Genomic DNA, 15,675 nt, shown 5'->3' with positions numbered 1-15,675 from the left:
CAGCGGTCTAGCCCGAGTGCTGGGCTTGCCCTGGGGTGGGGCTGCCACCCTCCCTCCTCATCCTTGAGGCCACCAGACTGCTCCTGGGCACAGGGTCCTCGGCCACCCTCAGGACCTGCCCTCCCCTTCCTGCCCTGGCCCCAGCATCAGAGCGCCCACCCACCCCCACCACGTCTGGGGCACCCAGCGTGGGCCAAGCCCTATGTCACCCACGCCTCTGCCTCCTGATTCCCCGGGAGCTATTACGAGCCCCATTTTACAGCAGAGTCAGTGAAATTCCTGCGGTTGAATGACCTGACCGAGAGGGGAAAAGCCAGGTATTTCGACTTCGTGCTCTGCGTCGCAGTGTAGGGGGACAGGGAGGAGACTGTCAACCTAGGACACACTGCTCTCTCAACTGCTGGTTTTCACCCTGGGGCTCTGAGGGGCCTAAGGCGGGGCCAAGATGCCCGAAGAGTGAGAGGAGACATTCCTCCAGGAGCAGCTGCAGAGCACAGCCCTGCCCTTTCCCCGACCACACGTAGCGAGCTCCTGGACGGCCACTGCCTGCGGGGCCCAGAAACCAGAACCCAGCAGCCTGGCCCCTGAGGGGAGGAAGGGTGCAGGACACTTTCCCTGATTGCTAAGTTTTATCCATTTCTCAAGAAATACCCATCCTTCCTGATGCACCCGGTCAACCCAGCCTCTAGGCAGCTCCTTCTCCAAGGGGCTTATTCCCTCTGGGGGGCATGGTGGGTTTCCGAGCAGCCCCAAATACTTGATTTAGGTACAAAGCATGTTCAATGAGTACTCTGGTGTTATTGCTTTTTTCCATCTACCAGAGCTCTTGATTTCTGAGGAAAATGTGGATTTATTTGTATCTTGAGTATTTGGAACTTTTTTTTTTCTCTTTATTTCAAAGCTCTGTTGTTGGAGGCATAATCTTTTCAGCAACTTGTAACTTGTGTCTATGTAAAATATCCGTATATTTCATTCTTAAGACTCCTAGCCCTGGGGCACCTGGCGGGCTCAGTCAGTGAGGTCCCCAACTCTTGATTTTGGCTCAGGTCACGATCTCAGGGTTGTGGGATTGTGCCCCCGGTCAGGCTTCAGGCTGAGCACAGAGCCTGCTTGAGATCCTCTCTCTCCCTCTCCCTCCACCCCTCTCACTCAGCTCACCAGACCTTGACCTCAGGCTTCCAGCCCATGAACCATGAGAAGGAAATGCTTGTTATCTGTGACCCTCCCAGCCACTTTACGGTATTTTTGTCACAGCAGTCCAAGGGGATGAGGTCACCCAGCAAAGCCTTTGATTCAGAAGTGATGTCACAGTGCTCTTCCTCGGTGTGGGCTCACACCATCCCTTGTGTCTCCTGACCTCGTGTTAGGAATGTACAGAGCAGGGTGGTGGAGAGACACCTCCGCACTGCAGCCTTCCAAGCGAGGCCAGACACACAGCCGGGGACACAGCAGGGCTGTCGGTCTGCCGACCTTCCCAGCTGTCTAGAGCCCTGCCTTGTCTTTGCTCTCAACCTCTGATTTTATTTTACTTAAAACACTTTTTGCTACAGAAAAAATTAAATATACACAGATTAGAGGAGAATAGGAAACACCAAGTCGTCACCCAGCGTAGACGACTGTCTGCTGTGGGACCGACCTTGTGTGTCCCTCCCTGTCGGCACTATTTTTGGTCCTACCATCTTCATGTATTTTTGCTCTGAGGTCTGAAGAGGTTTCTCTACCTTTTCTTCAAATATGCCGGGTCACCCTTCAGCTACATCCATTTTCTCATTCAGCCCTTGCCCCAGACGATCTCTCCCAACAGCACCTTCAAGGTCTGCCCTTTCTTGTTCTCTGCTCACTCTTTCCCTGGGTAATTCCTGTGTTGTGTTTGCCAGCACGGCGGAGGAGCTTCCTGGGGGCAGCAGCTAGGATCCTCCAAGTCCTCTCCTGTTCCATGTCATCTCTCGGTTCTCCTGGAAGGCGGTGCCATTGATTCAAACAGATGTTTCTGGTGCGTGCATGGGCTTTCCGAGAACATTGCTTTGTCCTTGGTGGTTGTACGGTGGTCACAGACTAGTGCCAGGCCGCCGACACTCCCCCCAGGCACTCCCCTAGGAGCTGGCCCTCGACCAGCTTCTAGGAAATCACCTCTGAGCCTCTGGAATGTCTTGCTTGACAAGAGCATCTCTGTAGACAGGAGCCTTGTGCCCCTCCAGATGGTTAACGCTCATAGCGTGGCCGCCGGCAACATTTAGGGCCACCCTGTGCCCTGGGGACCTCTGGAGGCGCTGATGTTGCCACAGGGGCTCTGTGCTCACGGGGTGGAAGCCAGACAGTAAAACCTCCAGACCCCTGGGCTCACTCACAGGAGGGTCCCCGGCTGGCAGGTCCCTGCTGGGAGAACCGAGCTCCGCCCATCTGACTCTTTGAGTCAATTTCTGCTAAAAGGAGCCTTGGGATTAGGAGAGGCGTCGCGCTGAATCTATGCCTTGCTTTGGGACATGCTGCCATCTTTATTATGTGTCCAATCCATGGACGGGGGATGTAGTTCCATTTGTTTAGGTCTTTAATTCCTTTTCCCGGGGACCCTGGGTGGCTTGGTCCGTTAAGCATCTGCCTTCGGCTCAGGTCATGATCCCAGGGTCCTGGGATGGAGCTGGACTTGGGGCTCCCTGCTCAGCTGGGAGCCTGCTCTTCCTCTTTCTGTCCCCCTGCTTGTGCTCCCTCTCAAATAAATAAAATCCTTTATAAAAATTTCTTTTTTTCTTTCTTTTCTTTCCTTCTTTTTTTTTTTTTTTTTTTTTTTAGAGAGAGAGAGAGCAAGAGAACATGCAAACTGGAGGGGGGGGCAGAGGGAGAAGGAGAGAGAGAACCTCCAGGAGACTCCAGGCTGAGCACAGAGTCTGGTGCAGGGCTAGATCTCATGACCCTGAGTTCATAATTGGAGCTGAAATCAAGAGTCAGACCGCCCCCGCCAGGCCCAGGTGCTTCTAGGTCTCCAAGTTCTTTCAGCAATGTTTTGTAGCTTTTTTGTGCATAAGTCTTTCATCTCCTCTTAAATTTATTTCCTTTTTATGACTTTTGATGCTTTGAAAATGAAATTTCTTATTAAATTTCCTTCTAGAATTATTCACTGGTGGTATAACAGACTCGTCTCCATCTTGGACTCTACGATTTCGCTGACTTCACTTATTAACGTGGTCCTCTTTTGTGTGTCCTTTATGATTTTCTGTATATAAAACCGCGTCATCTACGAATAGAGATACCGTCACCTCTTCCTTTCCAGTTTGGATGTGTTTTATTTCTTCTTCTGGGCTAACTACCCTGACTAGAACTTTCAGTAAAATGTCAAATAGAAATGGCAAAAACTGGCCTCACTGTCGCCTTCCTGATCCCAGGAGGAAAGCTTTCAGTCTTAGATATTTGGTATGATGTTAGCTGTGGGTTTTTTACAGACGCCATTTATCATGCTGAGGAAGCCCCTTCCATTCCGTTTATTGAGGGTTTTTGTAATGAAGGAGTTTTGAGATTTTGCCAAGTGCTTTGCCCGCATCAGTTGACCCTGTGGTTTCTTCCCTTTGTTTTGTTCAGGTATGAAGCCCGTCGTACTGATCGATTTTCACCTGTGGAACCACGCTTTCATTCATGGGCCAGGTCTCACTCGGCCATGACGTACAGTTGTTCTGAGATGTGCTGGGCTCAGTCTGCTACGATTTGGTGAGGACTTGTGCACAAGCATCCGTAAGCGTTATCGATCTATTGTTTCTGTCTCTCGGGATGCCTTGTCTGGGGACGGCATCACCATAATGCTAGTCCCGGGGAAGAGTTAGGAAGTGCTCCTTCCTCTTCTATGTTTTGGAGGAGTTCAAGGAGAATGGGTGTTCATTTCTGCAGATGTTTGGTGGAATTCACCGTTGAAGGCATCTGGTCCAGGCTTGTCTTTGCTGGAATGTTCCCAGCACACATTCAGTCTCTTAATTGCTCTGTTCAGATGTTCTGTTTCCTCCTAATTCTGTTTTGGTAGTTTTTGTGGGTCTAGGATTTTGTCCCTCTCATTGCTGTCATCTAATGTGTTGGGGGTACAACTGGTCATAGTCCCTTACAGTCATCATTATTTCTATAAGATCAGTAGTAATGTCCTCACTTTCGTTGTCAGTTTTGTCCGCCTTTCAAAGAACCAAATTCTGGTTTCGTTGATTTCCTCTCTTCTTCTACCCGCAGCTTGATTTTGTCTGTTCCTCTCTTTACGATCTCCTTCCTTCTTCTACCATTGAGGTCATTGCACTCTTCTTTTTCTATTCCGGAAGCTGTAAATCCAAGTACATTGGATTTTTCTCCTGTGTTAATGTCGCCGTTCCCAGCTGTAAATTTCCTTCTGAGGGCTGCCCGTGCTGCGTCCGTTAGTTTTGGTGTGTCTTATTCCCATCTGCATTCATTTCAAAGAGTTTTCTCATTTTCCTTGTGAAATTTTTTTTTTAATTCAATCCATTGGTATGGAATATGCTGTTTCATGTCCACATATCCATGAATTTTTCAGTCTTCTGTTAGCGGCTTCCAGCCTCAGTCCCCTGTGGCTTGGAGAAACTTTTCTTTTCTTTCTTTCTTTTTTTTTTAAAGAGTTTATTTATTTATTTGACAGACAGAGACACAGCGAGAGAGGAAAAACAAGGAAGACAAGCAGCGGGAGGGGGAGATGGAGAAGCAGGCTCCCCGTTGAGCAGGGAACCCAATGTGGGGCTTCATCCCAGGACCCTGGGATCATGACCTAAGGCAGATGCTTAATGACTGAGCCACCCAGGCACCCCGGGGAAACATTTTATATGATTTCAATCTTTTCTAAGATCTTGCAGCTTATTTTGTGGCCAGACCTACTGTCTGTCCTGAAGGGTGTCCGTCGTGCCCGAGAGGGACGTGTGTTCTGCCGGTTGTCCGGGCAGGTTCTGTCAGTGTGTGTTGAATCTTGTTGCTCTCCGGCATCCTCTGGCCCTCTTCCGGCTGACCTCCTCGTTATTAAAAGTGGCGTATGGAGCCTCCCACAGTGGTCAGAACCGTTTCTCCCACTTGTTCTGTCAGTTTTGCTTCATGTATTTTGGGTCTGGGTATGAGTGTAGATGTTGGTCATTATTTTGTCTTCTTAATGATTTTGACAGTTATCAGTCTAGAATGTCCTTGTTTGATTCTCACAACTTTTTTTTTTTTAAGATTTTATTTATTTATTTGACAGAGAGAAATCACAAGTAGATGGAGAGGCAGGCAGAGAGAGAAAGAGAGAGGTAAGCAGGCTCCCTGCTGAGCAGAGAGCCCGATGCGGGACTTGATCCCAGGACCCTGAGATCATGACCTGAGCTGAAGGTAGCAGCTTAACCCACTGAGCCACCCAGGCGCCCATGATTCTCACAAGTTTTAACTGAAAGTCTGACGCTCAGACATAACCTCTGCTCCCTTCTGGCTGTTGTTCACATGGCCTGCTTTCCCCCACCTTCCATTTTCAGCTCCGTGTGCCTGCAACTCTAAAATGTCTTGCATGGGGATGCCTGGGTGGCTCAGTTGGTTGACCAGCTGCCTTTGGCTCAGGTCGTGATCCCGGCATCCTGGGATCGAGTCCCACATCGGGCTCCTTGCTCAGCAGGGAGCCTGCCTCTGCCTGCCATTCTGTCTCCTGTGCTCACTCTCTCTCTTGGACAAATAAATAAAATCTTAAAAAAATAAATAAATAAAATGTCTTGGGCGCCTGGGTGGCTCAGTGGGTTAAGCCGCTGCCTTCAGCTCAGGTCATGATCTCGGGGTCCTGGGATCGAGTCCCGCATCGGGCTCTCTGCTCAGGAGGGAGCCTGCTTCCCTCTCTCTCTCACTCTCTCTCTGCCTGCCTCTCTGTCTACTTGCGATCTCTCTCTGTCAAATAAATAAATAAAATCTTTAAAAAAAATAATAAAATAAAATAAAATGTCTTGCACGCCGCATGTGCTGGGGTCCTGTGTTTGTGATCCATCCTGCCACGGGGTTCCTCCAGAGTTTTTAGTCCATTTACATTAAAATTAACTACTGATGAGTAACCTCTCCCGCTGTTCTGTTTGCTTCCTGTATCTTGTCGTGTCTAATAGCTACGTCTATGTCCTGGATATTTTTTATTTCCTCCTTTTGTGTTTCATTGATTTTTAAAAAATATTTTATTTATTTATTTGACAGAGAGATCACAAGTAGGCAGAGAGGCAGGCAGAGAGAGGGAGAAGAAGGCTCCCCGCTGAGCAGAGAGCCCAATGCAGGGCTCAATCCCAGGACCTGGGATCATGACCTGAGCTGAAGGCAGAGGCTTTAACCCACTGAGCCCCCCAGGCGCCCCTGTTTCACTGAGTTTTATTACCGTCCTGTGTTGATTCCCTTCCCAGCTCCTGTTCTGTTTTTGTAGCCATTGTCCCGGGGATGATAATCAACAACTTAAACTTACTTCATTTTGTTTTATTCAAGATTTTCTTTTTTTAAATTTTTAAGTACTCTCTTAAACTCATAACCTTGAGTTTAACCTTGAGGCTTGAACTCATAACCCTGAGGTCAAGAGCCGCATTCTCCGCTGACTGAGCCCGCCAAGCGCCCTTATAGCAATTTATTTTGAGTCAATACTGGCTCAGCCTCAGTAGTATAGAGAAATCCTGCCCCTGTACAGCTCTGTTCCTCCCTGTTAAGCTGTTAGCATCCAGTTTCCATGTCGTGCAACCATGAGCAGAGACGTCCGATTGCTTTATGCCTGTGTCTTCAATGTTGCAAGGAGAAAAGAGAAGTGACAAACCCAGACTGTAAGAACACCTCTACCCGAGCCGTCTCTCCTCCCGTGAAAGGATGCAGTGTCCTTTGTTGCCCAACGGCTCCCTTTCACGCTCTGCATCACGGTGGGTCTGCCCGCAATGCTCCCTTTTGGCATCTGGTTATTGAAGAATCTCCTAAACTCTCCCTCGTTTCTCTGAGAGACAGCCATGGCCTAGGCACCAGGAACAGAGGTGTCAGGACAGTACCCTCCTCGCCAGCACCTTGTCCTTGGACTTGGCAGTCATGTTTGTTTTGGGGCTCAGTGTGCCTTTCTGTTCTGGCAGCCAGAGCGGAGACAGACACCCAGACCTTACCTCCCAAGGAGGAGATGAACAGCCGTGAATCAGGCCTCCTCCATCACATGTCAACGCACACAGTGACAAGCCTGGGACAGAGTTAGGGCTGGGCAGGAAGGCGCCCCAGGAGGCCGGGGGCAGAGTGGACAGCTGCGGGATGAGGAGGAGGTGAGCCAGAAGAAAAGAGCTCCAGAGACTTCTGGGTGGTAGACACAGTCCAGGCCTGACTCCCTGACCCTGGTTCCCAGCATCGACCAGGTTCATGAAGGCCAACAGCCTCGCTGTTCCGGCCACACCAAATTCAAGAATGGACTGTTCCTCAGGGTCAAGTCTGCTTCTGGTCAAGCAAGGAGTGCTGGAGGCTTTGAACCAGCCGTGCCTTGCGTTGAATTAGTGCAGAGTGGGGAACTGAGTAGAGCTTGGTGTGTGCGGCCACGCCGGGATTTCTGGACAGAATGGTAGTGTTCACAGGCTCCGTGACCAGCACGAACAGAGCCGGGATCAGGTTCAGAGATGAGCTGCCAGGGATTCTCCAGCACTTCCTGGCCTGACCGCAGCCCTCCGCCCCCTCCTTAGCCCCCGCGCCCCGGCCCCCCCCCCCCCCCCTCAGGACCGTGGCCCAAGCCAGGTGTCCTTTGACAAACCCAGGAGTCCCTTTCCTGCCACCTCGAAAGTGCTGCTCAAAGCATCTTTGTTTGAGGCTCCACTGGTGAAGCCACAGCCCCGCCCTGGCTCCTTAATCACCCCCTGGCCAAGCCCTCACAGCCTCTGGCCCTTTAAGCCCCCAGGTCCTCCCCTGTGCAGTCAGCAGGGAGGGCACTGGCCAGAGGGTGAGAGCAGGCTTCAGACACTGCCAGGGTAGGCGAGGGCGGCCGGCAGGCAGAGGGGCTAAGGTGGTGGGGCGGGGGCCTGGGGAGGCCAAGGGGGCTCAAATCTTGTGGGAGCTGGGGGGACAGGTGTGGTCCCTAGGGCATGGGCAAAGGGTCGTGCATAGGACCTGCCCCCATCCCCCATCCCCAGGAGCCAGGATAGATCCAGGACCAACCAGGGGCTGAGGAAAGACAGAGGGCCTCTGGGGCCTGGGCTAGGACCCTCCTCCCATCTCTTTGCAGGCTCTGACCAGAGTCCGCACCCTAAGCTGGGCCACCCTTACCAGGCTCTGAAGACACCATGAGGGGGGCTTCCTGTCTCGGGGTCTTGGTCCTACTGCTGCTGGGTGAGTGGGGGTCAAGGGCCGGGGGGGGGGTCCCTGATGTTCCATCACACCCCAGTCTGGCCTGGTTCCCCTAGAGCACTCAGGGACACCCTAATCTTGGCTTCACCGGTTCCCCTTCTCCCTGTTAATGACCATGGGCTCTCCAAGCTCCTGTGTGCGCATGTGTGTAGAGGTGTGAGACACCCCCCCCCCCCCATCAGGCTGCCCTGGAGAGGGTTAAATCAGGTAACCAGGCCGGTGTGGTGATTGCACAAAAGCCTGGCACCTGGTCCGTGTGACGAGTATGTTCCACCCTCCTTCCTAATCTCCGACATCCCTCCCCGGAGCCCCGTTATCTGACACCAAATTCCTAATCCAGGCCTTTCGCTTTGCTGCTTCCTCCTCCAGGAGCTGCTGGGACAGCGACGCGGGAGTCTGCAGGTGAGGACGCCTCAGAGTCCCTGAGCTCTCGGCGCGGCGTCTCCCCATCCCACCCACCTCGCAGCCTACCCCCCCCCCCCACCCCCGTCTTCTGCCCTCCCTCGAGTATCCCTTGTCCCCCTCAGCCTGCGGGCATCCCCAGGTGTCGAGCCGGATCGTAGGAGGCCGGGACGCCCGGGTCGGACAGTGGCCGTGGCAGGCGAGCATCCAGCACCGCGGGGAGCACGTGTGCGGGGGTTCGCTCATCGCCCCGCAGTGGGTGCTGACCGCGGCGCACTGCTTCCCCAGGTCGGAGAGTGGCGGGCGGCTTCGGGGCCCCGGGGAGGGCGGGGCCCCGGGGAGGGCGGGGCCTGAGGCGGGGGGGCGGGGCCCGGGCCCGAGGCTCCAGCGGCAGCTTGGCCCGGTCGTGCAGGCCGACGCTGCCGTCTGAGTACCGCGTGCTTCTGGGGGCGCTGCGCCTGGTCCCCGCCTCGCCCCGCGCACTCTCGGAGCCCGTGCGCAGGGTGCTCCTGCCCCCAGACTTCTCCGAGGACGGCGCCCGCGGCGACCTGGCGCTGCTGCAGCTGCGCCGCCCGGTGCCCCTGAGCGCCCGCGTCCAGCCCGTGTGCCTGCCCGAGCCCGGGGCCCGCCCGCCCACCGGCACACCGTGCTGGGTCACCGGCTGGGGCAGCCTGTACCCGGGAGGTGAGGCCGGGGGCGGGGGCTCCTCTCCATCACCCTCTGACCGGGAACCCCAGCCCCACGCTGTCCCTGTCCGGAACTGGGCGCGGCCTCTGGGGAGGTCTTCCCTGTTTGTCCTTCTCCTCCCAGTCAGACAGGGAGTCGTGCCTGGCTCCCCGGCGTCAGGCTCGTCAGCCCTGGTCTCTCCCAGCTCTCAGAAGTCCTCCTCCCACCCCCTGCCCCGACCCCAGTGCCACTTCCAGACTGGCGACCTCTGCAGGGAGTCAGGGTGCCACTGCTGGACAGGCGCACCTGTGACCATTTGTACCACGTGGGCACCGACGTGCCCGGCACTGAGCGCATCGTGCTGCCGGGAAGCCTGTGTGCGGGCTATGTCCAGGGCCGCAAAGACGCCTGTCAGGTGCGCAAAACTGCCTGGAGCCCTGGAGTCTAGGTCCTGTGCCTAGTACCCGCCCTCCCTCCCTCCCTGGAACCCAAGACAGAGGGGCCATCCATCCTGGCCCCTAACCCGGAGGCAGCACCTCGGGGACTAGAGCCCTGGGACTGCCCTCCCACATCTTCAAAGGGCTGAGACCTAAGCTTGCATTTCTCCTGCAGGGTGACTCTGGGGGACCCCTGACCTGCATGAGATCTGGGCGCTGGGTTCTGGTGGGCGTGGTGAGCTGGGGCAAGGGCTGTGCCCTGCCCAACCGTCCAGGCGTCTACACCAATGTGGCCACTTACAGCCCCTGGATTCAGGCTCGCCTTAGCCTCTAATGCAGTCACACTGACCTGGAGCCAGAGGCCGGGGTCCCTCTGAGGACCTGCACAGTACCCCCACCTTGTACCTCCGACTTGAGGCTCATGGGTGGTATCATCCACCAGTCCATCACCGTCTCCTCTGTAGGGCCCACCAAGCCCTAGCCACCAGTCCTCCTCCAGAAGCCTCCTGTGGGGGAGGGGGTGTGTGCTGTGTCACAATCCCTCCCTTCCCCTCCCCTTCCCGCTCATATTTACCCTTCTCAGCTCCCGCCCCTGGGTGCCCAGAGACAGGCAAGTCAGCTGGTGCACCGTCTGGCCTCTGGGCCCCATTTATCTGTTTGTCTGGAGGAAGTCGGGGACAGTCAAAGTATGAGAGGGAATCAGGCCCAGGAGATGCTTCTCCATGGCTGTGGGGGATCCCCAGTTGACAGCCAGTGGGGAAGCGCCTCCCTGCCACAACCGGAAGGAGCTGAATGAACCTGGGACCCAGTGCCCCCCCCATGCCCCCAGGCCTCCAGCTGAGAGCCCATCAGGCCACCCCACAGGCCAAGCCCTTGAACCCGGTGGAGCCCTCCCAGACTTGTGGCCCCCAGAGCTGTGACTTAATAAATGCAGGTGTTGCAGGCTGCTCTGTGAGTGGTGGTCATTTCCGATGGAGCAATAGAAAACGAGTATAGACCTCGCCCCCCTGCAGGGGAGGTGCCCCCGAGGCCTGGGTGGGCCAGCCCTAGGCTCTAAAAGGCTCAGGAGCCTGGGACACCTAGCCCCATGCCCTCTACCCAAGCAGGGCCGGGAGCCCCCAGACAGGCCTGGCCAGAGCTTCAGCCGTGCTAGTTTCTGTGGTGGGGCCCCTTGCTGGGGAGAGTCTGGGGTTGTGTCCCTGCTGTGGCGAAGGCCCCCACGCCCAGGACCATGCCCTGCCACCTGCATCTGGAAACCAGGTGAGGCCCCTTGCAGCTCCCTGCCCGCCCTTGTGTGCCTGGGACCTGGTTCCTGTCCCCTCCCTGCCGTCTGCTCCATTGGCAGGCGGAAGACCGACCATCCCAGTAGATACAGCTCAGTGTCTGCAGAAAGATCGAGAAGCTGAGCAAAACCTGGAAACCCCAAAGCCTAATCTTTGGGGCTAACAGGGTCAGTGGGGCCAGGAGACCTGGAGGAGGCCATCATCAAAGATGTGGCCCCAGGGGTTGGAGAGGAGCGCAGGCCCCATGCTCGCCTCCTCCTTTCCCTCCCAGGAGAGAAGGTAGGCGCTCCAGGCCGGGCAGGCAGGTTGGGCCCACAGACTTGGGCCACAAGGGGGCTCCAGACTGCATTCTCCCTGAGGCCGAGGGCCATCCGTCCAGGGAAGCGCTGCTCCACTGTCCTTGGGGGATGGTTAACAGGGAGCAGGGTGTCCAGAATGGGGCATGGCTATGGGCACGTCCGCGAGGGGACCCCGGTGGCCCCTGCTGGGTGAGGCCGGCCATCCTCGCTCCCTCCCTCAGCCTGTAGCCAGCTAAGGGACCTTCCCCAGGATGCCTCCCGAAGCGCTGAGATGGGCACAAGCCAGGGGCTGGGAGCCGGTCTGCCTCAGCCGTGGACCTGCTGCGATTGGAGGAGTGGGCCGCACTCAGAGGGCCCCATGTTTCAGAAGGGTAACCCGGGAGCTCAGTGGGAGTGTCCGGAGTTGGAGGGGCGGGAGCTGGGCTGGAGGGGAGGGGTCCGCACAGACGAACACATCAGCTGCTTCTCATGAAGCCCCTACCAGACGCCACGCGGAGGGCTCTGCTGCACCGCCGCGTGGGAAATCACCTGATACCCATCAACCAGACGAGAAAACTGAGGTCCCAAGTCACGCAATGGGTAGATGGTAGGCTGGGATTGGCCCAGGAAGTCTGACTCTGTAGGCAGCTGGGGATGGGAGGGCGGAGGTTCCAATCCCCTTTACTCTCTCTGCTTGCTTCCCCACAGCGCAGAGTCTCCAGCGGCCCCCTTTCTCTCGGCTCCTTCCTGCTGTGCGCTCCTTCCTGCTGTGCGTCTATCCGCAAGGTCAGTGGGGATGCTGGGGGGCGTGGGGGGTGACGTGACCTGCTAGGTGACAGGCCGGGAGGCTGTGTCCCCTGGGAGGCACCAGGTCGCCCAGGGTGGTTCTGGGGAGTCCCAGACAAGGGGGACGCTGGGCTCCCCTGTAAGGCAGGCATTTCCCAGCTGCCCTGCTGCTCCAGCTGGTGATGCTGCAGCCCGAGGGCCTAGGCCCTCCCAAGACCACTGACGTGGCCTCGGTTTCCCCTTCTGTCTTCTGACTTGATGCTGCTCGCCCTCTCATGGTGGCTGGGAGGGCTGAGAAGACGGCTAAGGCCCTCACCTGCCGGGCATGTCCTGGCTGCGCTAAGAACACTAAGTTCAGAAAGTGAACTCCTGTTCACTTTCACCAACGGGGGGGGACAGGCCCAGAGAGGGTAAGGGGCATGTTGGGCAGGCCCCCCCACCCTCCTCACCACCTCCCCTAGGCTGGGTGACCTCCCACAGAGGGGACCGCTGTAATCAGACACCAGTCATCACCCAAACCCCAGCACTGGGCTGTGTGTGTGTTAGTTCCGTAACGCCCCCAAGTGCCCTGCGGAGTCCAACTGTGTATCCCCTTCGTGGATGGGAAAGCAGGTTAAGGCTCAGGGCCTTGCCAGAGATCATAGTTACTAAGCTGATGTTTGAACCCAAACAGCCTGCTGGAGGGTGGGCGGAGACAAACATGATCTTTGGAGGGATGGAGTGTGGGCCCACTCAGGTGACTCCCAGTAGGTATCTTGAGCTGTGACACCGGCCAGGACAAACCTAATAAAGCAGGTGTCTAGGTGGCAAGAGTGCACACGTTAGGGACAACGGGCCAGGGTGCAGCTGGGACAGAACATGGTGGGTGGAGAGGAGGCCCCTCCTTTCCCCACCCCTCTGGGCTTCCATCTTTCCCTGTCTCATTCCGGGACATTGGCTGGATGCCACTGAGAAACTTCTTGGCCCCCACGGTCTCCACAGTCCCCACGCCTCCCCTGCCGCGTGCTCTCCTTCCTCAGCAGTACAGGATTTAACGCCCCCAAATCTCTATACACAAAGAGGCTGAGATTAAGATGGAAATCTTTGGCCTGAGCCAAGGACAGGCCACAGCCTCCTCAGATCACCAGCAGGGCGGGGGAGTTAGCAGGGAGCCACGGCCACTGGATCAGGGAGGGAAGAATCACAGGAGGGGAAAGGACTTCAGGGGGCTCTGGAGAAGGCAGAGGCTAGAAGTCAAAAATAATAATTTTGGTAATAGTTTTAGAAACACCTACTGAGGACCAAATCTTTTTTTTTTTTTTTTTTAAGATTTTATTTATTTACTTGAGAGAGAGACAGTGAGAGAGAGCATGAACGAGGAGAAGGTCAGAGAGAGAAGCAGACTCCCCATGGAGCTGGGAGTCCAATGCGGGACTCGATCCCGGGACTCCAGGATAATGACCTGAGCCGAAGGCAGTCGTCCAACCAACTGAGCCACCCAGGCGTCCCTGAGGACCAATTCTTTAAAAAGATTTTAGTAGAGAATATGAGCAGGCGGGAGGGGCAGAAGAAGCAGACTGCCCGCTGAGCAGAGAGCCCAATGAGCAGGGAGCCCAATGTGGGGCTTGATCCCAGGACCTGGGGGATCACCACCCCAGCCAAAGGCAGACGCTCAACCGAGACCCCCAGGTACCCCCAGTACCGATTCTTGGCGAAAATCCATGAACTTTATAAACAGCTGTTCTCTCCTCTTAAAGACGAGGAAACTGGGCTTTCATGACCTTAACTGCCCAAAGCGGCATAGGCTGCACCGGGACGGAGGATTGGAATGAATCCCCGGGTGGTCTGAACACCAAGCCCAGCCTGGGGAAAATTAGTCAAAGGAAACCTAGTTTAGAACGCAGCCGGGAGGCCAGCAGGGGGCGCTGTCAGCTTTCTCGCTCATCAACCGCGGCCCCCACGGGGAGAGTCGCACCCCCGGGCAGGTGCACGCTACCTGACCACCCCAGCTGGAGGAAGGCAACAGCCCAGCCAATGAGAAGCCACTACTAGAACTCACTTTATTCCAGTTAACTTTTTCGTTTGCAACAGCCCTCCCGGTTTCGCCTTTCCTCTGTTACCAGAGTTTCTCTCCCTCGTTCTGCTGACTTGCCTACGGTTTTGCGGCAGCTTGCTCGTCCCGGCTTGTAATTCTCCGCTTTCCCCAGGTAAGCCCAGTTTCGCTGGTAAAATAACCGGCAGCTTTATTTTTTTTAAGGGTAATAGCTGTTAGTCACCAGCTTGATTCACGGCCAAGGCAGCAGCAGGTTCAGCTTCTAACCACTCTCAAGAGACGTCATTCACATCGCAGCCCCCAACATCGGCAGCGCTGTTTGGCATGCAGGGCCACCCACCGGCTCCCTGGGTGCCCCGGCATGGGGGACACGAGCCGTGAAGGATCCAGCCGAGGCGCTGTCCCTCCCAGTACTGGCTACGGGAGAGACAACACATCTTGCCCTTGCTCTAGTGTAAGTGCTATCTGGGGCAAGGCAGGACAGTGACCGAAGGACAAGGCCTGCTCTGTTGAGAGGGAAGCCCCCTGCAAGGACATCCAGCCCGGGAAACCAAGTCTAGGGGTCCTTCTAGAACCCCAGTGCACGGAGCCAGCCAAGGCCCCTGGGCTGGGGGGCTCCTCCTCCCTCCTCCCCTGGGCAGCGAGCACCAACTTTGGCAAAGGCTTAGGGCATTTTTTAAAAGGATTTTATTTGTCAAAGAGCGAGGGAGCATGCGAGAGAGCACAAGCAGGGGGAGACTGCGGAGGCAGTAGACTCCCCGCTGAGCAAAGAGCCCAGTGGGGGGTCTGGATCCTAGGACCCTGGGATCATGACCCGAGCAGAAGACAGACCTAAACCTACTGAGCCACGCAGTCCCCTGGAGCCTTAGGACATTTTCCCTGGGAGTTCCCCCGGCCCACCTCCTCCCCCAACACCCACGGACAACTTCCTAGGGTCCTTCCCGGCCACAAAGCCCAGGCAAGGCTGGCCGTGGAAATGGGGACAGCCGGAAGAGCCAGAATTATCACCCCCCCCAATGGCGGCCAGGGAGCCCCTCAATTATGAGACCTCCCTCCCCACACACACCAGCACAGATGGTTTCGTTGAGACGCAAAAGTCCTGCGCCCCGATGACCAAGATACACAGCATTCACTGGCCCTCCCTGGGATGTGGGGCTACTATACACTCGCCACGTTAGTCCCAACGTTCCCCGCCATCCGGTCGATGCTGCGTCCAGACCACCCCCTCAATGCTACCGGAGGGGTGGGGGTGGGGCTCAGCTTTGCCACTCCCAAGATGGCGCCGCCACCTGCCGCGCGGGGCCTCGGCCGCACGCCCACCAGGCCACGGCGCCAAGATGGCAGCCAGACATACAGTCGGATCGAGCGGCAGGCTCGCATCACTTAAAATGGCGGCGGCGATGGCGGCGGCGACGGCGGTGGCGGTGGCGGCAGCCCTGCCGCCGCCGCCGCCGCCGCCGCAGGGCGCGAGGCACGCT

At 56.4% G+C, this 15,675-nt stretch overlaps 1 protein-coding gene and 1 long non-coding RNA gene across 3 annotated transcripts; one reads left to right on the top strand and one right to left on the bottom strand.

Annotated features, from left to right (window-relative positions):
* The first annotated feature begins 3,609 nt into the window (after window positions 1–3,609).
* On the top strand, window positions 3,610–14,506 carry PRSS33 (serine protease 33). 2 transcript variants are annotated; one of them, XM_059415598.1, is made up of 9 exons: window positions 3,610–3,699; window positions 7,072–7,247; window positions 8,192–8,295; window positions 8,683–8,715; window positions 8,841–9,003; window positions 9,128–9,399; window positions 9,627–9,796; window positions 12,088–12,165; window positions 14,402–14,506. In XM_059415598.1, exons 3-9 carry the CDS (start codon window positions 8,250–8,252, stop codon window positions 14,414–14,416), a joined length of 777 nt encoding a protein of 258 aa, XP_059271581.1. In that variant the 5' UTR covers window positions 3,610–3,699; window positions 7,072–7,247; window positions 8,192–8,249; the 3' UTR covers window positions 14,417–14,506. The 2 variants fall into 2 exon arrangements, with proteins under 2 accessions (XP_059271581.1, XP_059271580.1); XM_059415597.1 differs by lacking the exons at window positions 12,088–12,165; window positions 14,402–14,506 and adding an exon at window positions 9,994–11,168 and having other exon boundaries at window positions 3,613–3,699.
* Window positions 14,507–14,522: 16 nt separating this feature from the next.
* On the bottom strand, window positions 14,523–15,633 carry LOC132026997 (uncharacterized). The gene is made up of 2 exons (XR_009407047.1): window positions 15,264–15,633; window positions 14,523–14,614 (listed from the first exon to the last, which is right to left on the bottom strand). It is a non-coding gene; the product is annotated as an uncharacterized LOC132026997 (long non-coding RNA).
* Between the last annotated feature and the right edge of the window lie 42 nt (window positions 15,634–15,675).

The sequence above is a fragment of the Mustela nigripes genome, chromosome 11 (genome assembly GCF_022355385.1).
Source record: "Mustela nigripes isolate SB6536 chromosome 11, MUSNIG.SB6536, whole genome shotgun sequence".
In the NCBI taxonomy this organism is placed as follows: Eukaryota; Metazoa; Chordata; class Mammalia; order Carnivora; family Mustelidae; genus Mustela; species Mustela nigripes.
This window is presented reverse-complemented; position numbering and strand designations above follow the sequence as displayed.